At 51.0% G+C, this 16552-nt stretch overlaps 1 protein-coding gene across 1 annotated transcript in view; it reads right to left on the reverse strand.

Moving 5' to 3' along the window:
- Window positions 1-14486, reverse strand: part of gys2 (glycogen synthase 2) — a gene marked incomplete at both ends in the record, with an annotated part of 83932 nt that extends 69446 nt beyond the window's left edge. The window contains 2 exons of the mRNA XM_079262952.1: window positions 7158-7339; window positions 14363-14486. Of these exons, the coding sequence (XP_079119078.1) occupies window positions 7158-7339; window positions 14363-14486 (306 nt within the window). The remainder of the gene's footprint in view (window positions 1-7157; window positions 7340-14362) is intronic.
- Between the last annotated feature and the right edge of the window lie 2066 nt (window positions 14487-16552).

Below are 16552 nucleotides of genomic sequence, written 5' to 3' on the forward strand. Positions count from 1 at the left end.
CTCTATTCGAGAGGACACGCTACACATCTCAGGTCGTCTCTGTGTGAGAGGACACGCTACACATCTCAGGACGTCTCCATGTGAGAGGACACGCTACGCGTCTCAGGTCGTCTCCGTGTGAGAGGACAACTACACCTGTCAGGAATTCTCCGTGTGAGAGGACATGCTTCACGTCTCAGGATGTCTCCTTGTGAGAGGACATGCTACGCGTCTCAGGACGTCTATGTGTCAAAGGACACGCTACACGTCTCAGGACGTCTCCTTGTGAGAGGACATGCTACGCGTCTCAGGACGTCTATGTGTGAGAGGACATGCTTCACGTCTCAGGATGTCTCCTTGTGAGAGGACATGCTACGCGTCTCAGGACGTCTATGTGTGAGAGGACACGCTACACGTCTCAGGACGTCTCCTTGTGAGAGGACATGCTACGCGTCTCAGGACGTCTATGTGTGAAAGGACACGCTACACGTCTCAGGACGTCTCCTTGTGAGAGGACACGCTACGCGTCTCAGGACGTCTCTGTGTGAGAGGACACGCTACGCGTCTCAGGATTTCTCCGTGTGAAAGGACAACTACACCTGTCAGGACGTCTATGTGTGAAAGGACACGCTACGCCTCTCAGTATGTCTCCGTGTGAAAGGACAACTACACCTTTCAGGACGTCTCTGTGTGAGAGGACACGTACGCGTCTCAGGATGTCTCTGTGTGAAAGGACACGCTACACGTCTCAGGACGTCTCCGTGTGAAAGGACAACTACACCTTTCAGGACGTCTCTGTGTGAGAGGACACGTACGCCTCTCAGTATGTCTCCGTGTGAAAGGACAACTACACCTTTCAGGACGTCTCTGTGTGAGAGGACACGTACGCGTCTCAGGATGTCTCTGTGTGAAAGGACACGCTACACGTCTCAGGACGTCTATGTGTGAAAGGACACGCTACACGTCTCTGGACGTCTGTGTGAGAGGACACGCTTACGGGACTCAGAATGTCTCCGTGTGAGAGGAAAGGCTGCGCGTCTCAGAACGTCTACGTGTGAGAGGACACGCTACACGTCTCAGGACGTCTCTGTGTGAGAGGACACGCTACGCGTCTCAGGACGTCTCCGTGTGAGAGGACACGCTACGTGTCTCAGGACGTCTATGTGTGAGAGGACACGCTACGCGTCTCAGGATTTCTCCGTGTGAAAGGACAACTACACCTGTCAGGACGTCTCTGTGTGAGAGGACACGCTACACGTCTCAGAACGTCTATGTGTGAAAGGACACGCTACGCCTCTCAGGATGTCTCCGTGTGAAAGGACAACTACACCTTTCAGGATGTCTCTGTGTGAGAGGACACGCTACGCGTCTCAGGATGTCTCTGTGTGAAAGGACACGCTACACGTCTCAGGACGTCTCTATGTGAGAGGACACGCTACACGTCTCAGGACGTCTCTGTGTGAGAGTACACGCTACACGTCTCAGGATGTCTCTATTCGAGAGGACACGCTACACGTCTCAGGATGTCTCTATTCGAGAGGACACGCTACACGTCTCAGGTCGTCTCTGTGTGAGAGGACACGCTACACATCTCAGGACGTCTCCATGTGAGAGGACACGCTACGCGTCTCAGGTCGTCTCCGTGTGAGAGGACACGCTATGCGTCTCAGGACGTCTATGTGTGAAAGGACACGCTACACGTCTCAGGACGTCTCCTTGTGAGAGGACATGCTACGCGTCTCAGGACGTCTATGTGTGAAAGGACACGCTACACGTCTCAGGACGTCTCCTTGTGAGAGGACACGCTACGCGTCTCAGGACGTCTCTGTGTGAAAGGACAACTACACCTGTCAGGACGTCTATGTGTGAAAGGACACGCTACGCCTCTCAGTATGTCTCCGTGTGAAAGGACAACTACACCTTTCAGGACGTCTCTGTGTGAGAGGACACGTACGCGTCTCAGGATGTCTCTGTGTGAAAGGACACGCTACACGTCTCAGGACGTCTATGTGTGAAAGGACATGCTACGCCTCTCAGTATGTCTCCGTGTGAAAGGACAACTACACCTTTCAGGACGTCTCTGTGTGAGAGGACACGTACGCGTCTCAGGATGTCTCTGTGTGAAAGGACACGCTACACGTCTCAGGACGTCTATGTGTGAAAGGACACGCTACACGTCTCTGGACGTCTGTGTGAGAGGACACGCTTACGGGACTCAGAATGTCTCCGTGTGAGAGGAAAGGCTGCGCGTCTCAGAACGTCTACGTGTGAGAGGACACGCTACACGTCTCAGGACGTCTCTGTGTGAGAGGACACGCTACGCGTCTCAGGACGTCTCCGTGTGAGAGGACAAGCTACGTGTCTCAGGACGTCTCTGTGTGAGAGGACACGCTACACGTCTCAGAACGTCTATGTGTGAAAGGACACGCTACGCCTCTCAGGATGTCTCCGTGTGAAAGGACAACTACACCTTTCAGGACGTCTCTGTGTGAGAGGACACGCTACGCGTCTCAGGATGTCTCTGTGTGAAAGGACACGCTACACGTCTCAGGACGTCTGTGTGAAAGGACACGCTACACGTCTCAGGACGTCTATGTGTGAAAGGACACGCTACACGTCTCTGGACGTCTGTGTGAGAGGACACGCTTACGGGACTCAGAATGTCTCCGTGTGAGAGGACAGGCTGCGCGTCTCAGAACGTCTACGTGTGAGAGGACACGCTACACGTCTCAGGACGTCTCTGTGTGAGAGGACACGCTACGCGTCTCAGGACGTCTCCGTGTGAGAGGACACGCTACGTGTCTCAGGACGTCTATGTGTGAGAGGACACGCTACGCGTCTCAGAACGTCTCCGTGTGAGAGGAAACGCTACACGTCTCATGATGTCTCTGTGTGAAAGGACAACTACACCTGTCAGGACGTCTCTGTGTGAGAGGACGCGCTACACATCTCAGGACGTCTGTGTGAAAGGACATGCTACGCGTCTCAGGACGTCTATGTGTGAGAGGACACGCTACACGTCTCAGGACATCTGTGTGAGAGGACACGCTACGCGTCTCATGACGTCTATGTGTGAGAGGACACGCTACACGTCTCAGGACGTCTGTGTGAGAGGACACGCTTACGCGACTCAGAATGTCTCCGTGTTAGAGGACACGCTACGCGTCTCAGAACGTCTCTGTGTGAGAGGACCCGCTACACGTCTTAGGACGTCTCCTTGTGAGAGGACACGCTACACGTCTCAGGACGTCTGTGTGAGAGGACACGCTTACGCGACTCAGAATGTCTCCGTGTGAGAGGACACGCTACGCGTCTCAGAACGTCTCTGTGTGAGAGGACCCGCTACGCGTCTTAGGACGTCTCCTTGTGAGAGGACACGCTACGCGTCTCAGGATGTCTCCGTGTGAGAGGACAAGCTACACGTCTCAGGTCGTCTCTGTGTGAGAGGACACGCTACACGTCTCAGGACATCTCTATGTGAGAGGACACGCTACACGTCTCAGGACGTCTCTGTGTGAGAGGACACGCTACACGTCTCAGAACGTCTACGTGTGAGAGGACACGCTACACGTCTCAGGACGTCTCTGTGTGAGAGGACACGCTACGCGTCTCAGGACGTCTCCGTGTGAGAGGACACGCTACGTGTCTCAGGACGTCTATGTGTGAGAGGACACGCTACGCGTCTCAGAACGTCTCCGTGTGAGAGGAAACGCTACACGTCTCATGATGTCTCTGTGTGAGAGGACACGTACGCGTCTCAGGATGTCTCTGTGTGAAAGGACAACTACACCTGTCAGGACGTCTCTGTGTGAGAGGACACGCTACGCGTCTCAGGACGTCTATGTGTGAGAGGACACGCTACACGTCTCAGGACATCTGTGTGAGAGGACACGCTACGCGTCTCATGACGTCTATGTGTGAGAGGACACGCTACACGTCTCAGGACGTCTGTGTGAGAGGACACGCTACGCGTCTCAGAACGTCTCTGTGTGAGAGGACCCGCTACACGTCTTAGGACGTCTCCTTGTGAGAGGACACGCTACACGTCTCAGGACATCTGTGTGAGAGGACACGCTACGCGTCTCATGACGTCTATGTGTGAGAGGACACGCTACACGTCTCAGGACGTCTGTGTGTGAAAGGACACGCTACGCGTCTCAGAACGTCTCTGTGTGAGAGGACCCGCTACACGTCTTAGGACGTCTCCTTGTGAGAGGACACGCTACACGTCTCAGGACGTCTGTGTGAGAGGACACGCTTACGCGACTCAGAATGTCTCCGTGTGAGAGGACACGCTACGCGTCTCAGAACGTCTCTGTGTGAGAGGACCCGCTACGCGTCTTAGGACGTCTCCTTGTGAGAGGACACGCTACGCGTCTCAGGATGTCTCCGTGTGAGAGGACAAGCTACACGTCTCAGGTCGTCTCTGTGTGAGAGGACACGCTACACGTCTCAGGACATCTCTATGTGAGAGGACACGCTACACGTCTCAGGACGTCTCTGTGTGAGAGGACACGCTACACGTCTCAGAACGTCTACGTGTGAGAGGACACGCTACACGTCTCAGGATGTCTCCGTGTGAGAGGACAAGCTACACGTCTCAGAACGTCTACGTGTGAGAGGACACGCTACACGTCTCAGGACGTCTCCTTGTGAGAGGACACGCTACACGTCTCAGGACGTCTCTGTGTGAGAGGACACGCTACACGTCTCAGGTCGTCTCTGTGTGAGAGGACACGCTACACGTCTCAGGACATCTCTATGTGAGAGGACACGCTACACGTCTCAGGACGTCTCTGTGTGAGAGGACACGCTACACGTCTCAGGATGTCTCTATTCGAGAGGACACGCTACACGTCTCAGGATGTCTCTATTCGAGAGGACACGCTACACGTCTCAGGTCGTCTCTGTGTGAGAGGACACGCTACACATCTCAGGTCGTCTCTGTGTGAGAGGACACGCTACACATCTCAGGACGTCTCCATGTGAGAGGACACGCTACGCGTCTCAGGTCGTCTCCGTGTGAAAGGACAACTACACCTGTCAGGAATTCTCCTTGTGAGAGGACATGCTTCACGTCTCAGAACGTCTCCGTGTGAGAGGACACACTGCACGTCTCAGGATGTCGCCTTGTGAGAGGACACGCTACGCGTCTCAGGATGTCTCCGTGTGAGAGAACACGCTGCACGTCTCAGGATGTCTCTATTCGAGAGGACACGCTACACGTCTCAGGTCGTCTCTGTGTGAGAGGACACGCTACACATCTCAGGTCGTCTCTGTGTGAGAGGACACGCTACACATCTCAGGACGTCTCCATGTGAGAGGACACGCTACGCGTCTCAGGTCGTCTCCGTGTGAAAGGACAACTACACCTGTCAGGAATTCTCCTTGTGAGAGGACATGCTTCACGTCTCAGAACGTCTCCGTGTGAGAGGACACACTGCACGTCTCAGGATGTCGCCTTGTGAGAGAACACGCTGCACGTCTCAGGATGTCTATGTGTGAGAGGACACGCTACACGTCTCAGGATGTCTATGTGTGAGAGGACACGCTACACGTCTCAGGATGTCTCCGTGTGAGAAGACACGCCATGCATCTCAAGACATCTCTCGGTAAAAGGACACGCTCAATGTCTCAGTACGTCTCTATGTGAGAGGACACGCTCCATGTCTCATGACTTCTCCATGTGAGCGGACAGGCTACACGTCTGAGGACGTCTCTGTGTGAGAGGACACGCTACATGTCTCAGTACATCTCCGTATGAGAGGACACTTTACATCTCTCATGTAGAAACAGGACTGTTACATGTGTTTCGCATGTAGAAATGTGACTCTTATGTGTGTTTGGCATGTAGAAACATAACTGTTACATGTGTTTGGCATGTAGAAACGTGACTGTTACATGTGTTTGGCATGTAGAAACAGGACTGTTACATGTATTTCGCATGTAGAAACGTGACTGTTACATGTGTTTGGCATGTAGAAACAGGACTGTTACATGTATTTCGCATGTAGAAACGTGACTGTTACATGTGTTTGGCATGTAGAAACGTGACTGTTACATGTGTTTTGCATGTAGAAACAGGATTGTTATGTGTTTCGCATGTAGAAACATGACTGTTACATGTGTTTCACATGTAGAAACAGGACTGTTACGTGTTTCGCATGTAGAAACGTGACTGTTACATGTGTTTCCCATGTAGAAACGTGACTGTTACATGTGTTTCGCATGTAGAAACAGGACTGTTACCATTTTCGCATGTAGAAACATGACTGTTACTTGTGTTTCACATGTAGAAACAGGACTGTTACGTGTGTTTGGCATGTAGAAACGTGACTGTTCCATGTTTCGCATGTAGAAATGTGACTGTTACATGTGTTTGGCATGTAGATACGTTACTGTTACATGTGTTTCGCATGCAGAAACAGGACTGTTACGTGTTCCACATGTAGAAACAGGAGTGTTACGTGTTTCGCATGTAGAAACATGACTGTTACATGTGTTTGGCATGAAGAAACGTGACTGTTTCATGTGTTTGGCATGTGGAAACGTGACTGTTACATGTGTTTGGCATGTAGAAACGTGACTGTTACATGTGTTTGGCATGTAGAAACGTGACTGTTACATGTGTTTGGCATGTAGAAATGTGACTGTTACATGTGTTTCGCATGTGAACCAGCAACATGTTCTAAACCTTATTTCTACATGTGAATCACATGAAAACAACTGATGATAAACATCTTGGCCACACGTTCAGAATGATGATTAAATGATCAAGAAACTATTAATTTGTCAAATTCTACTGTTTCTTACACGAACAGGTCATCTGAACACACGTCTCCATGACTTCAGATCGGGAGATCTATTTCCCAGCATGCACTGCAGCTGTAAGACCTGCCCTCCTAAGCACTCCTTTAACAATGCAAGTCATGCCCCTGCTCCATGCTCGGTCTGCTCCATGCCCAGCATCACCACATTCATGCATTCATCAGCAGAAATACCTCATGTTTTTGTCTGGTTTCTGCTTCTTAAACTGGAAATGAAGACATGAACTGATGCCCTGCGAGCAGCTGAGAGTCAGCTTTTATTTTTTACGCCCTCGACTGTGACCATCAGCCGTCTCATATCAGTTTGTCGCACCTGGAGGGAGGCTGAATGTCTGAAACATGAAGATGCACCTGGCAGCCGTTGTGGATCAGAGCGTCCATGGCCTTCCGGATGGCCGGATTGGGCGGCTCGCAGCACTCCACCTGAGTCTTAAAGTTGTGATCAAAGTACGGCCCCATCATGTAGTAGTTCTCCCCCCACTCATCCACGGTGATCTTGGCCTTGGACTGGATGACTGTGTAGATCCCCCCAACTGCAAGTTGGGACAGAACAGAAAAACCATCATTTCGACCCGTTTCCACCAAGCAGATCTTGTTCACATAAATGACACAAAAAACAGAAAGTGCTGGATGAGTTTCCTGTTACATCCAGAAGAGAACCTCTTACAGACCAGGATCCACTGGATCTGAAAGATCTCAGAGTTCCAGATTTTACCATCAGAGCTTCACCCAGACTGCAGGTTCACTGGTACCTAGAGGTTCTAAAGCAGAACCTTTATTATCAGGCCTTCTCTGTGGAACCAAATCTCAGTCAGGCTTCAGGAAGCAGAACCGGATCCCAGATGGCTATCCCCGATGGAGGCTTTCCTTCCTGGTTCTGGTCCTGATGGAGGTTTTCCTCCCTGGTTCTGGTCCCGATGGAGGCTTTCCTTCCTGGTTCTGGTCCTGATGGAGGTTTTCCTCCCTGGTTCTGGTCCTGATGGAGGTTTTCCTCGCTGGTTCTGGTCCTGATGGAGGTTTTGCTTCCTGGATTTGGTCCTGATGGAGATTTTCCTTCCTGGTTCTGGTCCTGATGGAGGTTTTCCTTCCTGGATCTGGTCCTGATGGAGGTTTTCCTTCCTGGATCTGGTCCTGATGGAGGTTTTGCTTCCTGGATTTGGTCCTGATGGAGATTTTCCTTCCTGGTTCTGGTCCTGATGGAGGTTTTCCTTCCTGGATCTGGTCCTGATGGAGGTTTTCCTTCCTGGATCTGGTCCTGATGGAGGTTTTTCTTCCTGGTTCTGGTCCTGATGGAGGTTTTCCTTCCTGGATCTGGTCCTGATGGAGGTTTTTCTTCCTGGTTCTGGTCCTGATGGAGGTTTTTCTTCCTGGTTCTGGTCCTGATGGAGGTTTTCCTTCCTGGTTCTGGTCCTGATGGAGGTTTTTCTTCCTGGTTCTGGTCCTGATGGAGGTTTTTCTTCCTGGTTCTGGTCCTGATGGGGGTTTTCCTTCCTGGTTCTGGTCCTGATGGAGGTTTTCCTTCCTGGATCTGGTCCTGATGGAGGTTTTCCTCCCTGGTTCTGGTCCTGATGGAGGTTTTCCTCGCTGGTTCTGGTCCTGATGGAGGTTTTGCTTCCTGGATTTGGTCCTGATGGAGATTTTCCTTCCTGGTTCTGGTCCTGATGGAGGTTTTCCTTCCTGGATCTGGTCCTGATGGAGGTTTTCCTTCCTGGATCTGGTCCTGATGGAGGTTTTTCTTCCTGGTTCTGGTCCTGATGGAGGTTTTCCTTCCTGGATCTGGTCCTGATGGAGGTTTTTCTTCCTGGTTCTGGTCCTGATGGAGGTTTTTCTTCCTGGTTCTGGTCCTGATGGAGGTTTTTCTTCCTGGTTCTGGTCCTGATGGAGGTTTTCCTTCCTGGTTCTGGTCCTGATGGAGGTTTTTCTTCCTGGTTCTGGTCCTGATGGAGGTTTTTCTTCCTGGTTCTGGTCCTGATGGGGGTTTTCCTTCCTGGTTCTGGTCCTGATGGAGGTTTTCCTTCCTGGATCTGGTCCTGATGGAGGTTTTTCTTCCTGGTTCTGGTCCTGAGGCAGGTTTTACTCCCTGGTTCTGGTCCTGATGGAGGTTTTCCTTCCTGGTTCTGGTCCTGATGGAGGTTTTCCTTCCTGGTTCTGGTCCTGATGGAGGTTTTTCTTCCTGGTTCTGGTCCCGATGGAGGTTTTCCTTCCTGGTTCTGGTCCTGATGGAGGTTTTACTCCCTGGTTCTGGTCCTGATGGAGGTTTTCCTTCCTGGTTCTGGTCCTGATGGAGGTTTTACTCCCTGGTTCTGGTCCCGATGGAGGCTTTCCTTCCTGGTTCTGGTCCTGATGGAGGTTTTCCTCCCTGGTTCTGGTCCTGATGGAGGTTTTCCTCGCTGGTTCTGGTCCTGATGGAGGTTTTGCTTCCTGGATTTGGTCCTGATGGAGATTTTCCTTCCTGGTTCTGGTCCTGATGGAGGTTTTCCTTCCTGGATCTGGTCCTGATGGAGGTTTTCCTTCCTGGATCTGGTCCTGATGGAGGTTTTTCTTCCTGGTTCTGGTCCTGATGGAGGTTTTCCTTCCTGGATCTGGTCCTGATGGAGGTTTTTCTTCCTGGTTTTGGTCCTGATGGAGGTTTTTCTTCCTGGTTCTGGTCCTGATGGAGGTTTTCCTTCCTGGTTCTGGTCCTGATGGAGGTTTTTCTTCCTGGTTCTGGTCCTGATGGAGGTTTTTCTTCCTGGTTCTGGTCCTGATGGGGGTTTTCCTTCCTGGTTCTGGTCCTGATGGAGGTTTTCCTTCCTGGATCTGGTCCTGATGGAGGTTTTCCTCCCTGGTTCTGGTCCTGATGGAGGTTTTCCTCGCTGGTTCTGGTCCTGATGGAGGTTTTGCTTCCTGGATTTGGTCCTGATGGAGATTTTCCTTCCTGGTTCTGGTCCTGATGGAGGTTTTCCTTCCTGGATCTGGTCCTGATGGAGGTTTTCCTTCCTGGTTCTGGTCCCGATGGAGGTTTTCCTTCCTGGATCTGGTCCTGATGGAGGTTTTCCTTCCTGGATCTGGTCCCGATGGAGGTTTTTCTTCCTGGTTCTGGTCCCGATGGAGGTTTTCCTTCCTGGATCTGGTCCTGATGGAGGTTTTTCTTCCTGGTTCTGGTCCTGATGGAGGTTTTCCTTCCTGGATCTGGTCCTGATGGAGGTTTTTCTTCCTGGTTCTGGTCCTGATGGAGGTTTTTCTTCCTGGTTCTGGTCCTGATGGAGGTTTTTCTTCCTGGTTCTGGTCCTGATGGAGGTTTTCCTTCCTGGTTCTGGTCCTGATGGAGGTTTTTCTTCCTGGTTCTGGTCCTGATGGAGGTTTTTCTTCCTGGTTCTGGTCCTGATGGGGGTTTTCCTTCCTGGTTCTGGTCCTGATGGAGGTTTTCCTTCCTGGATCTGGTCCTGATGGAGGTTTTTCTTCCTGGTTCTGGTCCTGAGGCAGGTTTTACTCCCTGGTTCTGGTCCTGATGGAGGTTTTCCTTCCTGGTTCTGGTCCTGATGGAGGTTTTCCTTCCTGGTTCTGGTCCTGATGGAGGTTTTACTCCCTGGTTCTGGTCCTGATGGAGGTTTTACTCCCTGGTTCTGGTCCTGATGGAGGTTTTTCTTCCTGGTTCTGGTCCTGATGGAGGTTTTTCTTCCTGGTTCTGGTCCTGATGGGGGTTTTTCTTCCTGGTTCTGGTCCTGATGGGGGTTTTCCTTCCTGGTTCTGGTCCTGATGGAGGTTTTCCTTCCTGGATCTGGTCCTGATGGAGGTTTTCCTCCCTGGTTCTGGTCCTGATGGAGGTTTTCCTCGCTGGTTCTGGTCCTGATGGAGGTTTTGCTTCCTGGATTTGGTCCTGATGGAGATTTTCCTTCCTGGTTCTGGTCCTGATGGAGGTTTTCCTTCCTGGATCTGGTCCTGATGGAGGTTTTCCTTCCTGGATCTGGTCCTGATGGAGGTTTTTCTTCCTGGTTCTGGTCCTGATGGAGGTTTTCCTTCCTGGATCTGGTCCTGATGGAGGTTTTTCTTCCTGGTTCTGGTCCTGATGGAGGTTTTTCTTCCTGGTTCTGGTCCTGATGGAGGTTTTTCTTCCTGGTTCTGGTCCTGATGGGGGTTTTCCTTCCTGGATCTGGTCCTGATGGAGGTTTTCCTTCCTGGATCTGGTCCTGATGGAGGTTTTTCTTCCTGGTTCTGGTCCTGATGGAGGTTTTACTCCCTGGTTCTGGTCCTGATGGAGGTTTTCCTTCCTGGTTCTGGTCCTGATGGAGGTTTTCCTTCCTGGTTCTGGTCCTGATGGAGGTTTTTCTTCCTGGTTCTGGTCCCGATGGAGGTTTTCCTTCCTGGTTCTGGTCCTGATGGAGGTTTTACTCCCTGGTTCTGGTCCTGATGGAGGTTTTCCTTCCTGGTTCTGGTCCTGATGGAGGTTTTACTCCCTGGTTCTGGTCCCGATGGAGGCTTTCCTTCCTGGTTCTGGTCCTGATGGAGGTTTTCCTCCCTGGTTCTGGTCCTGATGGAGGTTTTCCTCGCTGGTTCTGGTCCTGATGGAGGTTTTGCTTCCTGGATTTGGTCCTGATGGAGATTTTCCTTCCTGGTTCTGGTCCTGATGGAGGTTTTCCTTCCTGGATCTGGTCCTGATGGAGGTTTTCCTTCCTGGATCTGGTCCTGATGGAGGTTTTTCTTCCTGGTTCTGGTCCTGATGGAGGTTTTCCTTCCTGGATCTGGTCCTGATGGAGGTTTTTCTTCCTGGTTCTGGTCCTGATGGAGGTTTTTCTTCCTGGTTCTGGTCCTGATGGAGGTTTTCCTTCCTGGTTCTGGTCCTGATGGAGGTTTTTCTTCCTGGTTCTGGTCCTGATGGAGGTTTTTCTTCCTGGTTCTGGTCCTGATGGGGGTTTTCCTTCCTGGTTCTGGTCCTGATGGAGGTTTTCCTTCCTGGATCTGGTCCTGATGGAGGTTTTCCTCCCTGGTTCTGGTCCTGATGGAGGTTTTCCTCGCTGGTTCTGGTCCTGATGGAGGTTTTGCTTCCTGGATTTGGTCCTGATGGAGATTTTCCTTCCTGGTTCTGGTCCTGATGGAGGTTTTCCTTCCTGGATCTGGTCCTGATGGAGGTTTTCCTTCCTGGTTCTGGTCCCGATGGAGGTTTTCCTTCCTGGATCTGGTCCTGATGGAGGTTTTCCTTCCTGGATCTGGTCCTGATGGAGGTTTTTCTTCCTGGTTCTGGTCCCGATGGAGGTTTTCCTTCCTGGATCTGGTCCTGATGGAGGTTTTTCTTCCTGGTTCTGGTCCTGATGGAGGTTTTCCTTCCTGGATCTGGTCCTGATGGAGGTTTTTCTTCCTGGTTCTGGTCCTGATGGAGGTTTTTCTTCCTGGTTCTGGTCCTGATGGAGGTTTTTCTTCCTGGTTCTGGTCCTGATGGAGGTTTTCCTTCCTGGTTCTGGTCCTGATGGAGGTTTTTCTTCCTGGTTCTGGTCCTGATGGAGGTTTTTCTTCCTGGTTCTGGTCCTGATGGGGGTTTTCCTTCCTGGTTCTGGTCCTGATGGAGGTTTTCCTTCCTGGATCTGGTCCTGATGGAGGTTTTTCTTCCTGGTTCTGGTCCTGAGGCAGGTTTTACTCCCTGGTTCTGGTCCTGATGGAGGTTTTCCTTCCTGGTTCTGGTCCTGATGGAGGTTTTCCTTCCTGGTTCTGGTCCTGATGGAGGTTTTACTCCCTGGTTCTGGTCCTGATGGAGGTTTTACTCCCTGGTTCTGGTCCTGATGGAGGTTTTCCTCCCTGGTTTTGGTCCTGATGGAGGTTTTACTCCCTGGTTCTGGTCCCGATGGAGGTTTTCCTTCCTGGATCTGGTCCTGATGGAGGTTTTTCTTCCTGGTTCTGGTCCTGATGGAGGTTTTTCTTCCTGGTTCTGGTCCTGATGGAGGTTTTTCTTCCTGGTTCTGGTCCTGATGGAGGTTTTCCTTCCTGGTTCTGGTCCTGATGGAGGTTTTTCTTCCTGGTTCTGGTCCTGATGGAGGTTTTTCTTCCTGGTTCTGGTCCTGATGGGGGTTTTCCTTCCTGGTTCTGGTCCTGATGGAGGTTTTCCTTCCTGGATCTGGTCCTGATGGAGGTTTTTCTTCCTGGTTCTGGTCCTGAGGCAGGTTTTACTCCCTGGTTCTGGTCCTGATGGAGGTTTTCCTTCCTGGTTCTGGTCCTGATGGAGGTTTTCCTTCCTGGTTCTGGTCCTGATGGAGGTTTTACTCCCTGGTTCTGGTCCTGATGGAGGTTTTACTCCCTGGTTCTGGTCCTGATGGAGGTTTTCCTCCCTGGTTTTGGTCCTGATGGAGGTTTTCCTTCCTGGTTCTGGTCCCGATGGAGGTTTTACTCCCTGGTTCTGGTCCTGATGGAGGTTTTACTCCCTGGTTCTGGTCCTGATGGAGGTTTTCCTTCCCGGTTCTGGCCCCGATGGAGGTTTTACTCCCTGGTTCTGGTCCTGATGGAGGTTTTACTCCCTGGTTCTGGTCCTGATGGAGGTTTTCCTTCCTGGTTCTGGTCCTGATGGAGGTTTACCTTCCTGGTTTTGGTCCTAATGGAGGTTTTACTCCCTGGTTCTGGTCCTGATGGAGGTTTTCCTTCCTGGTTCTGGTCCTGATGGAGGTTTTCCTTCCTGGTTCTGGTCCCGATGGAGGTTTTACTCCCTGGTTCTGGTCCTGATGGAGGTTTTACTCCCTGGTTCTGGTCCTGATGGAGGTTTTCCTTCCCGGTTCTGGCCCCGATGGAGGTTTTACTCCCTGGTTCTGGTCCTGATGGAGGTTTTACTCCCTGGTTCTGGTCCTGATGGAGGTTTTACTCCCTGGTTCTGGTCCTGATGGAGGTTTTACTCTCTGGTTCTGGTCCTGATGGAGGTTTTACTCCCTGGTTCTGGTCCTAATGGAGGTTTTACTCCCTGGTTCTGGTCCTGATGGAGGTTTTACTCCCTGGTTCTGGTCCTGATGGAGGTTTTACTCCCTGGTTCTGGTCCTGATGGAGGTTTTACTCCCTGGTTCTGGTCCTGATGGAGGTTTTACTCCCTGGTTCTGGTCCTGATGGAGGTTTTACTCCCTGGTTCTGGTCCTGATGGAGGTTTTACTCCCTGGTTCTGGTCCTGATGGAGGTTTTACTCCCTGGTTCTGGTCCTGATGGAGGTTATCCCACACTGACATGAGAAATGAGGATAAATGAGCGGCTGGTGATGTAGCAGCAGCACCAGTTTAGACTCTGAACGTCAGCGTGTGTGTGGATGGCGGCTCTGGCTTCTTATCTGCAGCTTAATGTTTAACTGCAGAGGGAGCAGACTCCACACTCACTGAATTTCAAGATTTACTCTTTGAGGAACAAAGACTCAGTTTCGGACAAAATGTGGACAACGTGAAGAACCAGGAGTGGCTGTGAGACAATTAGAAGGATTTCTGTCTACAATCCAGCTGCATGTCACAGTTTACATGTTTAAATTAAATAATTTTCACGCTCCATGTTGGCGCCTCAGACACATGAAGGAATCAGCCCACATATGAACATCTCGTCAACCGATTTGTGATCTGTCCCACCTTTGTTGGTGACCTCCCATGCCACCTCGAAGAGCAGCAGGTCCTCCACGGGCAGCTCATCCTCCTCCCAGGCTGGCAGCACCCCGCTCAGAGACGACATGGACAGTGAACGTGACAGTGGCATCTTCCTGATCCTTTCAGTTCTACAGACACCAGGAGAAAGAAGTAGCTTCTCTGCAGTCTGAACTGACTTCTTTACAACAGTCTACAGGAGGTCCCGAGCTCAGTGGGGACACAAGAGACAGGAGAACAAGTTAACAGGGATTTGTGAGGGACTCCTCCTACTGAGGCCGACCTGCAGTCAGCAGGACGGACATTAACCTCAAACACACAGAGGTCAGGGTGAAAGGTTTGAGATCATTTGAATGTGGTTGTGAAATGTAGCAGGAGGGAGGCCGAATCAGCTGGCTGTCACTGAATCAGAATGTTTTCCACGGGTTATTACTGTACCTGCCAAAAAAACCAAATATGCCGGTTCACATCTCATCCAGAAATCCTAATACCATCATAAATCTTATCAGTTAACACCAGAGCAGCATCAAGGTCCTTCAAGCAGGATGCATCATTACTGAAGCAAACAGAGCAGAAGTGCAGGACAGCTACAGATGTATTCGCCAAATTTAATCTGTTTTATTCATCCATCCATTTTCTTGACTGCTTCGTCTGATTCAGGCTCGCAGGGAAGCTGGAGTCTATCCCAGCAATCACTGGGCTAGAGGCAGGATCATCTGGACAGGTCACCAGTCCATCACAGGGCCACACAGAGAGAAAAACAACATTCACTCCTAGGGACAATTTAGAGTAACCAGTTAATCTAACATCTTGTCTTTGGACGGTGGGAGGAAGCCAGAGACAACTCATGCACCGACAGGGAAAATATGCAAACTCCACACAGAAAGACCACTGTTCGAACCTCTCCAGCTGAGGCTGGAACCAGCAACCTTCTTACTGTAAGGCCACAGTGCTGACCACTACACCACACCCCTTTATTCATATTCACCCATTTGTATTCTTCTTGTGTGACCTAGGCTCCTCCCTGAGCCGTCACCTTATCGTGGTTGAGGGTTTTTGTGTCCTAAAGATCCTAGCAGCTATGTTGTCGGGGGCTTTATGCCCCTGGTAGGGTCACCCATGGCAAACAGGTGTCTAGGGGAGGGACCAGACCAAGTACGGCTCACAGACCCCTGGACGAGGGTGGAGAGGCGTGATGGCGGCAGCAGGAGCATCCACATTGCTGTCTGACTGTGTCTCTGATAAAATAAACATGGGTCAGAACCATACCAAACCCAAAATCATTGTAAAGAAAATTGGTGAAGTATATCAGCACACCTGTTTAGAAACTAACCTTCGAGCTCTTCTGAAGGCCAGGTTTTCCACCCTGAGCGCTTGCAACATTCTGGCGCCAGAGTCTTTTGTTCCGGCATTACCCGAGTTAGCCGGTCGGTGGCCGAGGATGAGGTCCAAGGTTTCAAACCATTTTCTAGTTTTGCGAATCGCTCCGCTCTGGTTATTCTGATCCTTAATTTTTTTATGGTCCTGTAATAGTTTTCCATCTTTCCCTACACTGCTTCGCAGTGTGGTAAATTCTCGCTTTCTGGAGTTCTCCGCTTATCTTCGCGAAAATCTTTGTTTCTCTGTGAGCCTTCGAAACCCCTCTGGATGTCCTCGGCTGGTAAAACTGCCAGAAGAGATTGACCTCTTCGTCGGTCCACTTGTCCATTGCCTTCTCCATTCTTCCATAAACAGTGGCTTTAGAAAATGGCGGGGTCTGAAGATGCGGAAATTAAGTAGCGGCGCTCAGCGCTGTCACCTACGTCAGATGCATTCCTAAAGAACTACGGAAAGATCTGGAAGTCAAGTAGGAACTGAAACAGTTATAGGAACTGAGGGTAATGGTCCCCTAGTTCTGTCCGAATGCGCAGAACTGGAAAGGTTAGAGGAACTTCAAATGGTTCCTACAGTGGGAAAGAGGGTAGCGTCATCTTAACGACTAACAGTTTTGTTGCCGATGTCATAATTTCTCTCAGCAGGGGACAGGCGTCTAGAGGAGAAGTCACATGGATGGTGTTTGTGATCAGTGTCAGAGCGTTGGGACAAGACGGCCCCAACTCCGACATTGGAGGTGCCAACTTTGTCCACAAACTGCCGCCCTGGGTCAGGCATCTGGAGGATTGGGAAGGGGTAAACTAC

Source organism: Telmatherina bonti, assembly GCF_933228915.1.
Source record: "Telmatherina bonti genome assembly, chromosome: 23".
NCBI classification, from domain to species: domain Eukaryota; kingdom Metazoa; phylum Chordata; class Actinopteri; order Atheriniformes; family Telmatherinidae; genus Telmatherina; species Telmatherina bonti.